This window comes from Pelobates fuscus, chromosome 4 (genome assembly GCF_036172605.1).
Source record: "Pelobates fuscus isolate aPelFus1 chromosome 4, aPelFus1.pri, whole genome shotgun sequence".
Lineage (NCBI taxonomy): Eukaryota > Metazoa > Chordata > Amphibia > Anura > Pelobatidae > Pelobates > Pelobates fuscus.
Window position 1 is genome coordinate 72208832 of NC_086320.1, and position 17900 is coordinate 72226731.

Genomic DNA, 17900 nt, shown 5'->3' on the forward strand with positions numbered 1-17900 from the left:
TGAGATCTGTCTTTCTTATTAATTGACTCTTTATGTCTCTAGTCTCATTTCTCTCCTTTTTTTCCCCATTTATATATTGGGGTCCATTGAGAGTAATTAGATTTGTTTCTTAATCACTTTTTTCGATTCACTATTAAAAGTTAAGTTTTAATTTCTTTCTACTATTCTCACTTTTCCTGGCAGTGTCTCTCTTTCTTTTTTCATCATATTCTGTTCAATTATAGGGTTAACCCCTTCACTACCTTTCTGATTTGGTATACTCTGAGCTTCCACTTTCTTTTGTTTTCTATATCATTCACATCAGGCAATGCTTCTTGTGAAAAGCAAACCCAGAACTGGTGTGTGTTTTTTATAGGGGAGGGCAGCTGTAACCAACACCTCCAATCTCATCTCATTGATTGGACTCAAATTGGCTGACATCTCACTCCAATTAGCGCTTGGAGATGTCATTAGTCTAGGGGTTCACATACTTTTTCCACCTGCACTGTGAATGTTTACATGGTGTGTTCAATAAAAACATGGCAACATTTCATTCTTTGTGTGTTATTAGGTTAAGCAGACTGTGATTGTCTATTGTTGTCACTTAGATGATGATCAGATCACATTTTATGACCAATTTGTGCAGAAATCCATATCATTCCAAAGGGTTCACATACTTTTTCCTGCAACTGTATGTTGATTTTTTTTTACAGATACAGATCTTGGTAGTGAAACAGTTGATACATTTAATAAATACGTAAATCTGTGCTTGTGGCTTGCAAGTGACCTATTTAGATGATACATGACCTCTTTTTCCAAAAAAACAAATATATTTTGTTGGTAATGTGACTTGGATCAAGTGATTGTTACATATATCCAGTCTCATACTGTAACAGCCAAAAATGTACTTAATGAACCCTGCATGTTGTAAAATAAACATGTAAAAAGCGATGGGTCATTATGAATCCCATGTATTAGCTATTTTTAAGCAGCAGAAATGCAGGAAGCAAATGGACAAGATGTGTGTTAGAATAGTTCCCACAATCTTCCTCCGTATAGCATTCTTCTGTCATTAATGCACAAGGTCCCTTAGGGACACATGTTGGAAACATGATGACTGATTATAATGCCTGGTATTGTATAGTGTCCTGGTATTGTTTAGTATTATCACCTGAATCTATTTAACTGTGATCTTAAAGTGAAATGAAATGTGATAGATGGCAGTGGACGTGAGCAGACACACGATTTGTGCTTTAACTTATATGAAGAGGTAGAATTCTAAAATACACAATTAAAAACACCTGTGTAAGGTTCACAAAATGTGTAACGTGTGCGCGTGTGTGTGTGTGTTCGTGTTTGTGTGTGTGTGGGTTTGTGTGTGTGTATTCCTCCATTGATCCCAATTATATGTTAATATTTTGAATTTTATACAAAGTTATTCAATACAAAATGTGTATTAGTTTCATACACCTCCCAAAAATGTTCTCCTTTTTTATGTCAGAATCTGTGCTCCTCCAATTATGCTTCTCTACTAATTTCAAAACATGAAATACTGATCATCATACACTATAGCCAATTTGGAGAAATTCTCTTAACACAGTCATAGTCATAGTTTGGCTATTTTAGCCTTGATTTTGCTACTCTGAATTTTTGTTTTTTTCCTACTGGCGTCTCTCTGGTGTACCATTGCGCCAGGAACCTCTCCTCCAAATTACCAAGTAAACTTGTAACTTAGGTTATCGCAATTTGGTTTCTACATATCTATCTACTCATATATATGAACCCATATTAACCCATGTCCCCAACTGTCCAAGAAACATTTTGTTTTATGCCACAGAAAATCAGCACTGTGGGATCACTTGATTAATAAATGCAGAAGGATCGTGCAATAAAGATTCATGAAGATTGGATTGTAATTATCTAATCATCAAACAATATCCTCCATCTTTTATAGTGGGATGAAAATTTTATTTCAGATTGACAGCAAACTAACCTGCCCATTATCATGTACTTAATGCTGGTGCCAACTGAGGGTACGGCAGAACTTGTTTCTGTGTTTTGAGGTTCACTTTTACAAATATGTCAGCAATGCTACCATCATTTCCATTTAATAATACTTTGTCTTGGCATTCTTTTTGACTCCATCCTCTCCCTTGCTCCTCTCATACAGTCAACCTCTAACTCCCGCCACTTTACTCTTAAAACATATCTTCAATCTGCCCCTTCCTAATGATTCAGGTAGCATGCGCTTCCAGGCTATTTTTTCCCACATTGATTGCTGAAAACCATTAATTACAGACACACATGCATCAATAAATGATGTGGAATGGAATATAATAAAAGCTTATTTCACTGTTATATCTGCAAGGAAATTACAAACAGAATTCACAAATTGAAAGCCATGTGTGATTCCCTCAAATAAAATTCTTATTCAGACACATTTGATATGCAGCAAAACTGATCACGTAGTTGTTGTGTACATCCTGCTACACTGTTGAATTCTATTAAATGCATCCAATGACTTCGAACCAAATGGGAGATTGTACATTTAAGATGAAACGTTTTACCTACAATTTGCAAATGTGTTGGTCATCCAACCAATGGGTCAAGTAGATGACTGCTTGTTTACAGTAAGATAGGCTAATATTACTTATATCATTAGGTGTAATACAATTTCAATCGCACTGTACTATAAGTTCCAAGTAGTGCAGAGCCGGTATTGAAATCAAACTTGGTTAGAGCTTTTACATATTTGCACTAACAAGGCAAAAATCTAGGATAACAAATATTGCTAATCTTTACATTTAACACTACTAATTAGTGCTAAAACGAATTTCTTGTCAAAAAGATTTGGACGGAAATCTATTTTAATACAAAAAGTGTTCGTTTCATTCACCCCCCAAAAGTGTTTTTTTTTTATGTCAGAAACTGTGCTCCTCCAATCAAGCTTCTCTAACTCTACTAATTTAAAAACTTCACCTATTGACAAATTGAAAATTTTAATTTGTACACCACCCTCATGTTCAGGGCCGGTGCTTGGATTTTTAGGTACATAGGCGAAAAAAAAAAACATCTTCACCTATGTGCCTCTTAACCAGCCCCTCTCCCCTCCCCGACCATTAGTGGTCCCTTCCCTGTCCCTTAGTGTTCTTCTCCCCTCCCCCCTCTTTTCCCTGTCTCTTGGTGTTTCTCTCCCATTCCCTCCCTGTCCCTTGGTGCACCCCACACCCCTTTAGTGGTCACACTCCCCTTCCTGGTGTGCCTCCTACCTCTATTGTTGCATTGCCTAGCGGAGCAGATCCCCTAAAGGAGCTTCAGTTTTCTGTACCCGGCCGAATTGACAGGGAGTGCTCTCTCTGTGAGCACCTCCTGTCAGTCTGGCCAGGTACAGGAAACAGAAGCTCCTGTACCGCGCTCCGCTCCGCTACACTCTGTACACACTGACAGTCACACACTCAATGACAAACACACTGATAGTCACAAACAGACTCAATGACAAACATACTCTCACTGATTTGACAGACACACACTCATACACTGACAAACACACTCATCATACACTGACAGACACACTCATACACTCACATGCACACACACAGACGCACTCACTCACACACACACGCTGTCACTCACAGACACACGCTGTCACTCACAGACGCACGCTGTCACTCACAGATGCACGCTGTCACTCACAGACGCACACGCGGTCACTCACAGACGCACACTCTGTCACTCACAGACGCACATGCTGTCACTCACAGATGCACACACTGTCACTCACAGACACAGACACTCACACACAGACACTCACACACAGACACACATCACATACATTCACTAATTATTTTAATAAATAGACATTTTCCACCCAGCCTCCCTACCTGGAGAACTGGTGTGGATGATGAATCCTTCCCTGGGGTCCAGTGGGGCTGCTGGGTGGCGTGCGGCAGTGCTAAGATCAGACGCGGCGAGGGAGCTGTGTTCTTTCTGCTCTGCTCCCTCGCTCGCTGTCTGCTGATGCCGCGGGAGCCGGAATATGATGTCATATTCCGGCTCCCGCGGCATCAGCAGACAGCGCACGAGGGAGCAGAGCAGAGAGAACACAGCTCCCTCACCGCGTCTGATCTCAGCACTGCCGCGCCGGGTGCCGAGATGGTGGCCTGGCAGGAGGGAGAGCTTCCCTCCTGCTGGTCACTGAAATCTTGCGCCCCCAGAGCCCGTGCGCCCTACGGCGACCGCCTGTGCCGCCATATGGACGCGCCGGCCCTGCTCATGTTAAAATGAAATATAATAAAGCCTGTGCCCCCTGATTGTTTCCTGATAGGCTGTTGCTGTCAGCTATTTATTTTGTTGTATATTCCCTGCCCCCACACTCTTAGAGTGCTAGGGAGATGCCCCACCCCTGCCGCAATGATTTTTCTTTTTTTTTATCCAGGGTGGAGAATAATGAAATCCTCCATCCGGATAGCCGGAAATGTGTGAGCTGTGTCGGCCGCAGGGCGCCCCCTGCTTTATGGCACCCTGTGCGGCCGCACAGCTCACACAACCGTAAGGCCGGCCCTGCCCGTATGTTGTAAACCTCCCATGATGCCTTGCAAGCCTTTAAAATGACAGAGCATGTGACCTGTAGTTCTACAATATCTGGGGCACTACCTTTTGGGGAGCCCTGATGAAGTGTGTTAATGAGTGTCAGTGAGCTTGTGCGCATGTGATTACAGGTCAGTGCGTCTGCCAGGAAAACGGCATATCGGTGAGCGGCAGTGTGTGTGTGCATTCAGATCATGAGATCATAGGTATATGTGCCTTAAAATTAAAAATGTCAATTAAAAATGATATTGGTTTTAATTTATGTGATTTCTGAGTAATATGCATGTAGACATATTTGCATTTATTTTAATACATGTGTATATACAAAGCATAAAATTGTATAAATGATGCTTATAATATATACAAATGGCATAATGCACACGAGACGTGTATATATGCCTTAAACACTCAGAAATCGCATACACAAATATAAAAATGTATGAAGGGCTTCCATTTCATCACTAAACTAAGTTGTATAAAGTACAAATCCAAATTGTATAATTTAGGTCAAACTAGCCGATTTGGAGACATTATCCAACTCCGCGATAGTGACAGATTGACTATTTTAACAAACTTTGCAATTCAGATTTTCATTCGCTAAAATTCTTAGTGAATAACCCACCTGTCTCACAGTCTCTTGCTTAGTTTGTTTTGTCCTATGTGAGTGCCATTTCTGAGAGAATTTTAAATGTTAAATATTTTCCCACTTATAACTATGAATTACATTGGCATAATGAATAAGGCAGGTATAAAACCTTTTTTTTCCCTTAACGGTTTGTTCCCAGTCAGGCCCTGGCTTGCAGTATACACCTCGGGCTGGTACTGATGCCTGTGTGTGCGCTCCCTCACGATCCTGGACCGAAAGGGATGTTCTGCCTAGTTGGCTTCCAGGAAAGGAGACACTTTTGATTGAATATTTAAAAATGGGCACACTAAACACCATAACCTCAGCAGCCCGATTTAATCATTATGGAGCCAAGCGTGCTTTGGTGACCTCCCAGTGGAAGGTACCATGATTTGACAATTCCCATGGGTCCCCCAGACACCAGAGACTTCTCCTGCAGGAGATACCAGGTGTCTTCACAGAGCTAAATCACAGCCTGCAAGGAGAAACCAGAAGCAGGTGCTGCCGGTACCTGGTGGGACCCAGTTATGTTTAACTATTCTAAAACCATATGAACAATTACATTAGGACAACACCAAGGTAGTCCTGGCACCATAACCACTACAACAGGATGTAGTGGTTATGAGTAGCTAGATCTATCCATCCCACAAATAAACAGAAAGAACTGCTGGGTACACAGTGCATAATATAATGCATAATATCAAAAACCCAAACATATAAAAATTGCAAAAAAACATACCAAGTTCAGTGAGAAGCAGGAACAGAGTCAATAAAAAATAAAAAAAAAACAACGTTTCGGCAAGAAGCCTTTATCAAGGGAACATGATAAAGTCTTCTTGCCAAAACGTTGGTTTTTTTTTTGATTGACTCTGTCCCTGCTTCTCACTGAACTTGGTATGTTTTTTTTTTTGCCTTTTTTTATATGTTTGGGTTTTTGATTATACTAGCATTACAGTGGTCTGTCTGCATGATACCTTTCATTTATATATCACGCACGGTGCGTTTATATATCCAGAATTTTTTTTGGTAAATGGTTTACAATAGTATGACTTTGTATCTCTGTTGATAAAATTTAAAGAGACATTCCTATAGTATATACCCATTTAATAAAGATTTTTCATTTATATATATATATATATATATATATATATATATATATATATATAAAGATTTATGGTTGTGCTCCTTACTCTATTCACATTGTTATGTATTTTGGGTTCTTTAGGGGATAGAGCCTTATGTGGGTGAGCACCCAGCATTTACTTATTTAGACTTTTCCTGGGGCTATCTTGTCGTTTAGTCGAGTGTGCCCACCTTGTCTCATTTGCATTATTATGTAAAATTAAGCCAGGCATTATATTATACACAAACCAGCACAGACCACTTGCTCATTAACACCATATGGCCTGCTAGGCACCTACCCATTAATAGGAATTTAAGTTCCCACCGGGAGTTATGGACCGCAAGCTGTGAAGTTCATACTATTGTGTAACTATATGCAAAAGATTAATAAAAAAACAAACAAAAAAACATTTGTAATGTTATGCACGCTGTTATACTTCTTTTAAATGCCTCACATGGCTTAGGAACAAAATACCAGGTCCTATGAGAAATATAGTTAGTGATTAGACTAAAACCTACCTATAAAGGCCTCTCAAAAAAAAAAAAAATCTGAACACCCTATTCTCATGAACTGCACCTAGTGTTCCCTCCTTATATCCATATATGTGTGTAAGTCTGCTTTGCCATCTGATTATTTTGGCCTGAAAGTTAAAGTTTACTGTTATTCATTTAACTAAGAATTGCCAGATATAATAAGTAAACAGCTCACATATTGAACTTGGATTGCACTATAACTATGCATACATAGTGCTGCCTGTATCCACCCGTGGAGAACTTAATCCTTAGAGGCTGCATACACATTACCTGGTAGCTGGCAATGATAATTTTGTTAAATCTGACCCCATTTATTGCTTTTTTGCATAGTGTTGTATCCAGGCCAGCTGGTGCTCCCTTGGGAGACCAAGTGACAGTTATGCAACAAAAATAATGTTCTGTATCAGAGGATGGCTGGCAAGGAAAGCAAGACCATGGACTTCTAATTACAAGTGCACAGGAGATTTGATTGGTAGCCTCACAGCACCATTCCTGCATGGATTGAATAAAGCGGAAGGTGTGCTGGGTGGTCAATTGACAGTACTGTGCAGTAAAGTAGTTGGACCAGGATTGCATGGATTAAACTGCATCCATTTTACATGAGTTGTGGGCACACACACACACAACTTAAAGTGGGTAGAGCAGTGAGTTATTTTGGTGGTAAGTGTTCTTGTCCCCAAGGCCAGAAGTTGCAAGCACCCCCAACCTTGTAGGCATACTAGCCATACCTTGTACTGCGCATCTCATCCCAGTTTGTTGTGAAGACTGCACAGGGTAACAAGCACCCACTATGACACACACACTGCACAGGGTAACAAGCACCCCCCCTCCCCACACACACACACACACACACACACACACGTTTGCACTGGATGGGAGGGGGAGGGAAGAGAAGGAAGAAATTATTAAATGAATATTCCATAGGAGAACACCACATTTTGATTGCATTCCATTTGTATGAGATAGTACCCAGTGAATTTGGACACTTGGCGCAAACTTTGAAGAGATTATTCTGTAATTCCATAGAAGGCAGTTTTCTGTATGCAACTTGGGTTATACTGCTGTCAAGATCAGAAGTATGGCGAAATTAAGAATCTATTTTAGGCAAAGAGTCGGTTATAACAAGTGACATCCATTGAATAAGATTTTACACCATAATTGGGGGGTGAAAGTTTTATTTCAGATTCACAGCAATTTAGATGGATGACCATTGCTTCAGTATAAAATTTTCACATATTAAATCAGATTAATAAAGTGGATTTGAAGCTGGCATTAGAATAGTTGAGCATGGCTCATTGAACTGAGCTGTTCTTCTGTAGCTTCAATCTGGTTTGGAGACCGAATGTTATGCCTTCACCTTGTCGTACAGTCTGACACACTTCACATCTCCTATGGTGCAGGTCTGAAAGGAGGAAGAAGAAGAATAGTTTATTAAAAGGCACAAAAATCACAGAGCATCAGAATGTTCCTTTCACTTTAACTTCTCAGAACTAGAGATAAAGCCCACAGGAGCAGATCACATGCCCACAGACACCACCACTGAGACATGTATACATTCTCATGGCTTGTCAGAGGGACATTTTTTGCTGTAAAAAAAATTAAAAAAATTAAATTGTGCCTGAGAACAGGCAGGTGTATTTACAGCAAGTGTTTGAGGCCTAGGAACAGTGGCATACATACCAGGGTTGCAGGGGTCGGGCCCGGCCCACCAGGGGGCCCGGCCGACCTGCAACCCGGTATGTATGCCACTGTGGCCAGCCTCTTCTCCTGGGGGGCCCAGGAGCCAGCCACCTCAGGACCCCCCCGAGGCTGGCTCTGGTGTCACCTGGCGGGCAGGCTGTCTGGCGGGCGCGCGAGGGAGCACTCTCCCCTGAGTGCTTCCTGTTCAGCTCCCTCGCACCACACACTGATACTGGAGCTGGAAGATGACGTCATCTTCAGGCTCCTGCATCAGTACGCGGCGCACAAGGGAGCTGAACAGGAAGCACTCCGAGGAGAGTGCTCCCTCGCTCGCCAGCCAGCCCGCCCAGCAACACCATTGGACCCCAGGGAATCTGCTCAGCTCTCCCAATTTTATTTATTTTTTTTAAACGTGTGTTAGTGTTAGAGTGTGTGTGTCAGTGACTGCGTGCGCGTCTGTCAGTGACTGCGTGCGCGTCTTAAGCACTTACCTTTCTCCAGCGCCGGACTCCCTTGGCGCTGGGGATCTGAGCCCCGATCTGCCTCTCAGCTCCGAATGCGCATGCGAGACAAGAGCCGCGCGTGCATTCAAACCGCCCATAGGAAAGCATTGCTATGTTTTCAGCTGCTAGGTTAAAACTAGATGGGACCTGGCACCCAGACCACTTCATTGAGCTGATGTGATCTGGGTGTCTGTAGTGGTCCTTTAAGTGTATGTGTATCTGCATGCACTGGCGTACTTACCACGCTTGCAGGGGTCGCAGCCCTTCGACCCGGTGCCCGCCGCCATGTGTTGCGGCTCTAGCCCGCGCAGAGTAAGCGCGCGGCGGGGGCCCCCCCACGGATTAGTTTTTCCTCCGGGGCCCCATGGGTTGTGTGTATGCCACTGCCTAGGAGTTAGTCTGCCGACCAAATCACAACCACTGATTAAGCATATTTTGGTTATATTTATATTTTGAGTAAGAAAGATTGAGTAGGTCCAGTAACACTCGACTCTTCAACATATGGTGCCACTCACCACCACCATTTGTCCATCTTTCAGCTCCCTTCGGATTGTAGTCTCTTTGCCATCCCATTTCTGCACCTGAGTTAGTACTCCATCAGCACAAGTGATAAGTGTCTGGAAGGGGGGGGGGGGGGAAGAAAAGACAAAATTACAACTTAAAATTAACCTTAAGAGACATCAACAACAATTGCCGGTTTTAATATCCTAAACACCTAGAAAAATAAAAATATTGAACTTGGAATAAAATCACTCCTACATTTAGTATGATGGAAGGGTGTCTGGGGCAGGTGCGTGGAGATTAATTTTAGGCAACTTACTAATAAAAACAAATGCATCTAACGTAATTTAGAACAAGAACACATCGTTACAGACAGATTTCTAAGATGATCATGAGTCAGATTTGCTGTGGAGCTTAGTTATACACTCAGAGTGACATCAGAATAGAAAAGCAGAACAAATTAATTTGGGCTTAAAGACATGTCCCTCCTAAACAAGGACACTTGGGAGGTATGGATATGCATAACAAATTCCTACAGACAGTTGAGCGTGACTGATCATACATGAAATGCAGCTTAGCTGAGTGAACAAAACGAAAAAGTAAAATACTCCTGATATTTATAGAAGCTTCCTAAATGGGGGCTGGCAATATTTTCAGCAGCTTGGATGCAGGTAAGTTGAGCCTTGTTAACAGCCGCTACAGTGCAGACAATTTTCAGGGAGGGCATATGTCCTGTTGGATCAAGAAAACTAAAATGGCTGTTAAGTAGAATCTATAGGTTTTCCAACATTACGTATTTGTTAGAATATGCTTTTACAGCAAAACATGTTTCTGCAAAATGCAGTGTCACAACAAGGTTAACTATGTTCAAACAATACAAGAGTTTTACTTTTACAGTAAGACTCCAGGATCTGTGGCAATCACATGTGGCTGTCAAGTCTTGAATTGCAATGCTTGGTTGAGCATTCAAGACACAGCAGAACATAACACGCAGTTCTTATATTCCTAAGGAACACTGACCGTATGGTTTTACATGCATTTAGTGCTGCATGGCCATCTAAGATACTAGTTCTATATTAAAAAAATATATATAAAAGAAGAGGGGGGTTACAAAAATAAACAAACACTACATTATAAAAACTTACAATGGGAGTGGAGGGCCCTTTAGTGGACATATAACATTAAGGAGTTGTCTTCTTGGACAGGAGTGCAATGAAGTGGATACTTTGGCATACCTTATTCTGGGCCGTTCCAGCCTGCCAGACTCTGCAGGTTTTTAGCATTGGACTTGCTTGATGGGCTGGCACAGAGTTTCACCTAGTCTTAGTTGATCTGATCTTACTGCTCTGCCCAGTTTAGTATTTAGACTGTGGTAGTGATTGGTTAGTGCGGCCTGGCAACACCACTGCTCTGTTGAGGGAAACTTATGTCCCATTTCCCTCTCTTGCAAAAGGGTGCAGCTCCAGGCACAGACAGAGGAATTTGGAGTTATTGGTGAAGACCAGAACTTGCTGCACATAAAGAGATTATCACCACTTCCAGAGTAATGAGCCATTACACCCACCCTATGCATGGAGATCAACTACATTTCCCATATACCCTGCTGGGCATAAGGGATAGGGAAAAAGAAAATTAAATAAAAACCTCTACTTACACCAGATTGCTGAGTAAAAGTATTTCTGGTTAGTAAGGGATCTTCACTTGCACTGTATTAGCAGGAGGAAAGCTATAGATTGAAGTACTTTAATTTTATTACACAGCAACATGTTAAGCTCGAAATGTTGCGGTGTACGTGATGTCCAATAAGACTGCCTTACATTTAAACCCAGTAAGTGTCTGAAGCTTCTTCAATGTGCTATATGTAAGGGATTTGCATGGTTCAGGTAATTGCTCTGTGGTTCCCTGAATGAATGCAGTTGTCTTTTCTTGTGAAGTTAGATTTGTTGTCATACTTTAAGCCCTGAGACAGTGATATTTAACCAATGAAAATATCCTACCTTTGTTCTCCTGTTATCTGCTGTGGTCTCATCAAATTCTTCCCCCAGTCTGAATTTCATCTCAGTCGTTTTTAAGGTGCTTTCGGTCTTTAGGCAGATCTCATCACCATTCTTTGTTATAATTACATTGGGCTTTGCCATAGCACCGGCTTTCCTAGTGGCAAAGCCAACCCCTGCAAGACAAGAATAGAGGTTTATGCAAACATGCATTTTATAAAGTGAATTTACACAATGTCTGGACTGATTGTTCTGCAGATGAGAAACGAATGTGGAGACCATTTAACAGAAACATAGAATGTGATGGCAGATAAGAACCATTCGGCCCATCTAGTCTGCCCAATTTTCTAAATACTTTCATTAGTCCCTGGCCTTATCTTATAGTTAGGATAGCCTTATGCCTATCCCACGCATGCTTAAACTCCTTTACTGTGTTAACATCTACCACTTTAGCTGGAAGGCTATTCCATGCATCCACTACCCTCTCAGTAAAGTAATACTTCCTGGTATTTTTAAACCTTTGTCCCTCTAATATAAGACTATGTCCTCTTGTTGTGGTAGTTTCTCTTCTTTTAAATATAGTCTCCTCCTTTACTGTGTTGATTCCCTTTATGTATTTAAAATGTTTCTATCATATCCCCCCAGTCTCGTCTTTCCTCCAAGCTATACATGTTAAGATCCTTTAACCTTTCCTGGTAAGTTTTATCCTGCAGTCCATGAACCAGTTTAGTAGCCCTTCTCTGAACTCTCTCTAAAGTATCAATATCCTTCTGAAGATACGGTCTCCAATACTGCGTACAATACTCCAAGTGAGGTCTCACCAGTGTTCTGTACAATGGCATGAGCACTTCCCTCTTTCTACTGCTAATACATCTCCCTATACAACCAAGCATTCTGCTAGCATTTCGTGCTGCCCCATTACATTGTCTGCCTACCTTTAAGTCATCAGAAATAATCACCCCTAAATCCCTTTCCTCAGATGTTGAGGTTAGGACTCTATCAAATATTCTGTACTCTGCCCAAGATGAATTATCTTGCACTGATCCACATTAAATGTCAGTTGCCACAACTCTGACCATTTTTCTAGTTTACCCAAATCATTTGCCTTATCCCTCCTGGAACATCAACCCTGTTACATATCTTCGTATCATCAGCAAAAAGACATACCTTACCATCAAGACTTTCTGCAATATCACTAATAAAAATATTAAAGAGAATGGGTCCAAGTACAGATCCCTGAGGTACCCCACTGGTGACAAGCCCATGCTTCGAATATACTCCATTGACTACAACCCTATGTTGCCTGTCACTCAGCCACTGCCTTACCCATTCAACAATATTGGAATGCAAACTCAAAGATTGCAGTTTATTGATAAGCCTGCTATGTGCAACAGTGTCAAAAACCTTACTGAAATCTAGGTAAGCAATGTCTACTGCACCACCCTGATCTATAATTTTAGTTACCCAATCAAAAAAAAAAAAAAATCAATAAGATTAGTTTGGCATGATCTCCCTGAAGTAAGCCCCTTGTCTCTGATCTTGAAATCCATGTGTTTTTAGATGTTTAACAATCCTATCCTTTAACATGGTTGCCATCACTTTCCCCACTACTGAAGTAAGGCTTACTGGCCTATAGTTGCCCGACTCCTCCCCATTACCTTTCTTGTGAATGGGCACAACATTCACTTACTTCCAATCTTCTGGGACTACTCCTGTTAATGATTGGTTAAATAAATCTGTTAATGGTTTTGCTAGTACACCATTAAGCTCTTTTAATAGCTTTGGGTGTATTCCAGCAGGTCCCATTGACTTATTTGTCTTTACTTTTGACAGCCAGCAGAAAGCTGAAACAGATTTACATACTGCTAAAGACTTGACCACACATACACATTTGTTTTAAAATAACACTCCAACTACCATAATCACTCCAACCACTAATGGTTATCCCATGTAAGCAGTAAAAAAAAAAAAGTCACAGCTTGACAACTTTCTTGGGTCTAATAATAATAATAATAATAATAATAATAATAATAATAATAATAATAATAATAATAATAATAATAATAATAATAACAACAACAACAACAACAACAACAACAAAAGTGCCATATATTAAAATTCAACTTTTTGAAAAGTGCAAAATAAAAAAAAGTATATACACAAATTCACTAAAATATCTTATTTTCACATTTACACTGCAGGTGAAATAAGTGCATGCAGATAGAACACTATTGAGCAATATTGTCATCTTGTCTCACATGCAGTGATACTTTGTTACAAATATCTTACAAAAAAAAAATTGAACCTCAGAAACAGAACAAAACAAAAAAAAAAATACATAATACTGCAAACTAAGAAAACACTGCATGCAATATCCTACAAAATGCCAACTCAAATGCATGTATTAAAGCCTCTGTATTTAGTAGTACAAATAAGCCAATATCCAAGTTCAGTGTTTCTCTAAGCTTACCCTTGATCTATTGGGGCAGCCATTTATAAACCCAAACCAAGATTTAGTATTCAGAATAGAGCATTTGGATTTTGCAGAAATTGTGAGTTCAGGCAAATTCCATATCTCCATAGCACCATGCAAACTTACACCTGAGCAAGCTAGTAGCACAATGGCCATAAAAGGTTAGCTGGATTCGATAGTCAAGGTTCTGGATGTGGTGTAACGAGAAATAAAGGGAATAATTACACTATAACATAATATATAAAAAAAAATTTAAAGATATATACTCTATATAGATAGAACATCTTATTGACTCTTCTCTGTAGGTTTGAGAGAAACGGCATGAAAATAAACTGATCAGTGTACTGTACTGAAAATGTTTACACTATATTTCTATGCATTTATTTTACGTTATGCATTTTGGATTCAACTGGTTGGCCAATTTTGTTTTGCCCTTTTTGGTTCATCTGAATGTTTCCTCAAATATTATTTCATGAATGGCATTAAGCAAAGCCGAACAAAAATAAATTGAGAAAAAACACAAAAAAAAAAAAAAGTGTTTCAGCCAAACTGAACAGTCCCACCGGACATTAGACTATTAGTCAATAACATTACACTAGTCACTCATGTTCCCATTGTCAAAACGTGACTAAACCAAACTGGAATATAAAGTTTGAGAAGTTTCCACTGTTAGTCCAAGCTTAACAATAATCATGTTTTTCAAGTTCACTAAATTAATCCCTGTATATTTAATTAAAAATAAAATTATTGCCATCAATTAATTTCTACAATATATCATTGGCCCTACTAAACCCAATATAAACATCCGTGACCTGTTAATACCTTAAACAGATGGAATATCATGCTCTATAAAGAGGAGAAGACAAAAAATAAAATAAAATAAATCCACTCAGCATTTCAGTGGGCAGACTGAGCATACAGCGATCTGGATTTAGTAAGCCTTTGTAGGAATGTGACTACAGAGACGCAGACACAGCAGATAAGAGATCGGAAGCGCTCCACTCATTTAAGCATATTTTAGTTGTAGTAATTTCCTAAATAAAGTAACCAATCTGTATTTTTCCCCAACACTATCATGATACATTTATACATCTTCCCCTCAATTTGGATATTTGGACCAAAATGCTCTAATTCCCAAGTAAAATTGTTGATATTTTCTATTTGAGTGAATATAATCCATTAATGAACACAAACATAAGGCCGTATTTCTCTTTGAGGTTCTCTCTGAAGTGGCAATTGTCAGAATTCAAAGTGACTTTCGAATTTAAGATAACATATCCAGACTGGAAATATTCCCTCAGCGAGCTAAAGTGCTTTACAGGTCGGAGTGTCCCTCGAAGGCCCAGGTAGCCAATCTAACGTTATGCTTTAGTTTGGCTACTTCAAACACTCCAGACCCCTAAAGCACTTTAGCTTGCTTATATTCTTTGTGTCTGAATGGGTCCTTTCACCATTCATTTTACAAAATTACAGATTTCAATAGAAACTCAAACGGTCACTTTAAAAGTTAACCTTGTTACACCATGGGACAGCACCTCCTGCCACTTCCTGGTTTGTTTAGCTCAGTGGAGATACAAATTCAGGAGTCAGACAGGTCCTTAGATCACCTGCTTTGCAAAAATCTCATTGAGGTGTATTGGTTAATTGAGTTTTCCCCCCTCAATGAAAAATGCATTATTAAATGCTTTAGATTGGGGTATATTAAATAGTGATTTTTTTTTTTAATGTGTGTTTTTTATTCAGGCAGTGGAGTGTTAGTTTAAATTATTCTCACTTTATATTCAGTTTAAATATAGTTCTAAATCCCATCAAAAGGCAAGAAATATTCACATGCACTTTAAGACTTCTATCATTGAAAATGCTAATTTAATTGTGAACCAAATACAGCTCGACTCATATTTGAGTGGGGATGGGGGTGATGCAGCAACACTCAACTGGAGTTGGGGAGAAGATTCAGATTTTGGGGAATAAAAAGTCATCACTACAACAATCAGGTTTCAGAGGGTGGGGAACTGATCCAGAAATTTGAATGGAAACACCTCCACATGAAGCTCTCAGTTTGGATGGACGCAGCCTCTCTGCTAGTGTGGGATAAAGGGGGTGCCTTAGATCCTCTGCATGTGCTCCCATGATGATTACTATTAACTAGACAGGATACAAATATAACTCTTTCAGTGCCTGAGCAGGATTTCAACCTGATCCAAGCGAGCTTCCCAGGTTAAACAAAGTAGGTTTAATTCAATGATGGCTCGAATGAGATCAGAATCCACTTTCAGCCCGAATCAGGTCATCTTATCTACTGGAGGAATGCAGCAACAGCGGGAAGTCATGATTGATACAATGTTAGCTGTGGAAACAGAAGGTTAAGTGATGCCTTATGGGCAAGATAAGGCTTCCTGGATCACACAGAAGAGGAATGGAGCATTAAAAAAACCAACAACAACAAAAAAATAATCCAACACGTGTACAATTAAAGTTGAATCTTCTGTGAGCACTGTTAAACGTGTTAATTGATTTTTTTTTTTTTAGCTCTGCATATAGGATATATAATATCAAAAAACAAACCCTGTGGACTACACATCTAACGATGCTCAGCCAGCCACAGAAACTGTACATTTTTCCACTGATTGCTTATAATCTCAATTTAGGACCAGCCACAGGGGAGTAGAAACTGCCTAATTACACAATAAATTAACCCCCTGCTGCTCCTTACCTAAGCTCTGCATGTACTCATCGAAGCCCTGGCTGTCACACAGCTTCCAAGTGCCAATGAAGTGATCCACCATGGTGACCTGTCAGTAAGATGCTCTGAGTGTGTAGAGGTACTGGGGAGCCCTGTGAACCGGTCCATTTATAAAGCAGAGTGCAACATTCCATTGGACCAGACATTCCAAATGTGACGTCAGGTGATGGAGGGGGTAAGTCCATCCCCCCACCCCTTATCCCAGCAGCCACTGTCATTGTCAGGAGTGGGCAAGCTCAGCTCTTTTTTTTTTCTTTTTTTTTTTTTTATATAAATACAGACTTGGCTGGCTGCCAGCGATGAGATTGCTAATTTTTGGACTCTGTTGGTGGATTCTCTAGCATATGACATTGGCATTGATAGTGATTAGCTCAGCCTGGGAGAAACATCTATCTATTGGATTGGGTGATACCCGGCTGAAAAAAGGGAGGAAGTTCTAGCACACTATTTATTATCTCTAAATAATGCAACAGATTTTATTTGTATTTTGATTTATGCATTTGATGTAATTTTAGAAATGTGCTCCTCCTGTCCCATCCCTGTAAAACTAACAGCAGCACTGACAACAGCTGCAGGGATGTGCTTAAAATAATCGGTGCAGGTTTGCACTTAAACTGAACACACTGGCATGGGGCAATGGTATGGGTACCTGGGCATCGGATGTGATTAATCCTGATGTTTCAGTCCAGTTTCCAAACTAGGGAAAAAATATTCATTTGAAAAATTTCAGTGCAGGCGAATGGCACTTAAGAGTTAATTAAATTGGCTATCACGTGCAGTATATGCTAGTCACACAGATTGTCAAATACACAGTGGAACTGTTGCGAAAATGTGTGAAATGCAGTTATGAATGTTCTCCTTATTCTAGTGACTTTTGCCCCATAAATTCTTGTGGCTTCATTAACTCTGCTTACTTCACTCGAATTCACAGAAACACCAATTTAAGATGTTTTATAAAATATTTGTGAAGTAGATACCTCTGTGATGTTTAACGCCTCCAAAATCAGTGAAAGTGTTTAGGTATTGCAAAATAGTTTTATGGTAACAATAAAAAGGTTAGAAATTGTTTCATGAAATTGTGTTTTTAATAGTATGTTACAATGAGTCAATGTATGGAAGACATAATAAAGTTTATAATAAATCTATGGTAGCTACGTAT

The 17900-nt window shown here is 40.0% G+C and overlaps 1 protein-coding gene across 1 annotated transcript; it reads right to left on the reverse strand.

Annotated features, from left to right (window-relative positions):
• Window positions 1-8005: 8005 nt before the first annotated feature.
• Window positions 8006-16835, reverse strand: LOC134608471 (myelin P2 protein-like). The gene is made up of 4 exons (XM_063451298.1): window positions 16712-16835; window positions 11529-11701; window positions 9546-9647; window positions 8006-8249 (listed from the first exon to the last, which is right to left on the reverse strand). Exons 1-4 carry the CDS (start codon window positions 16782-16784, stop codon window positions 8193-8195), a joined length of 405 nt encoding a protein of 134 aa, XP_063307368.1. The 5' UTR covers window positions 16785-16835; the 3' UTR covers window positions 8006-8192.
• Window positions 16836-17900: the final 1065 nt, after the last annotated feature.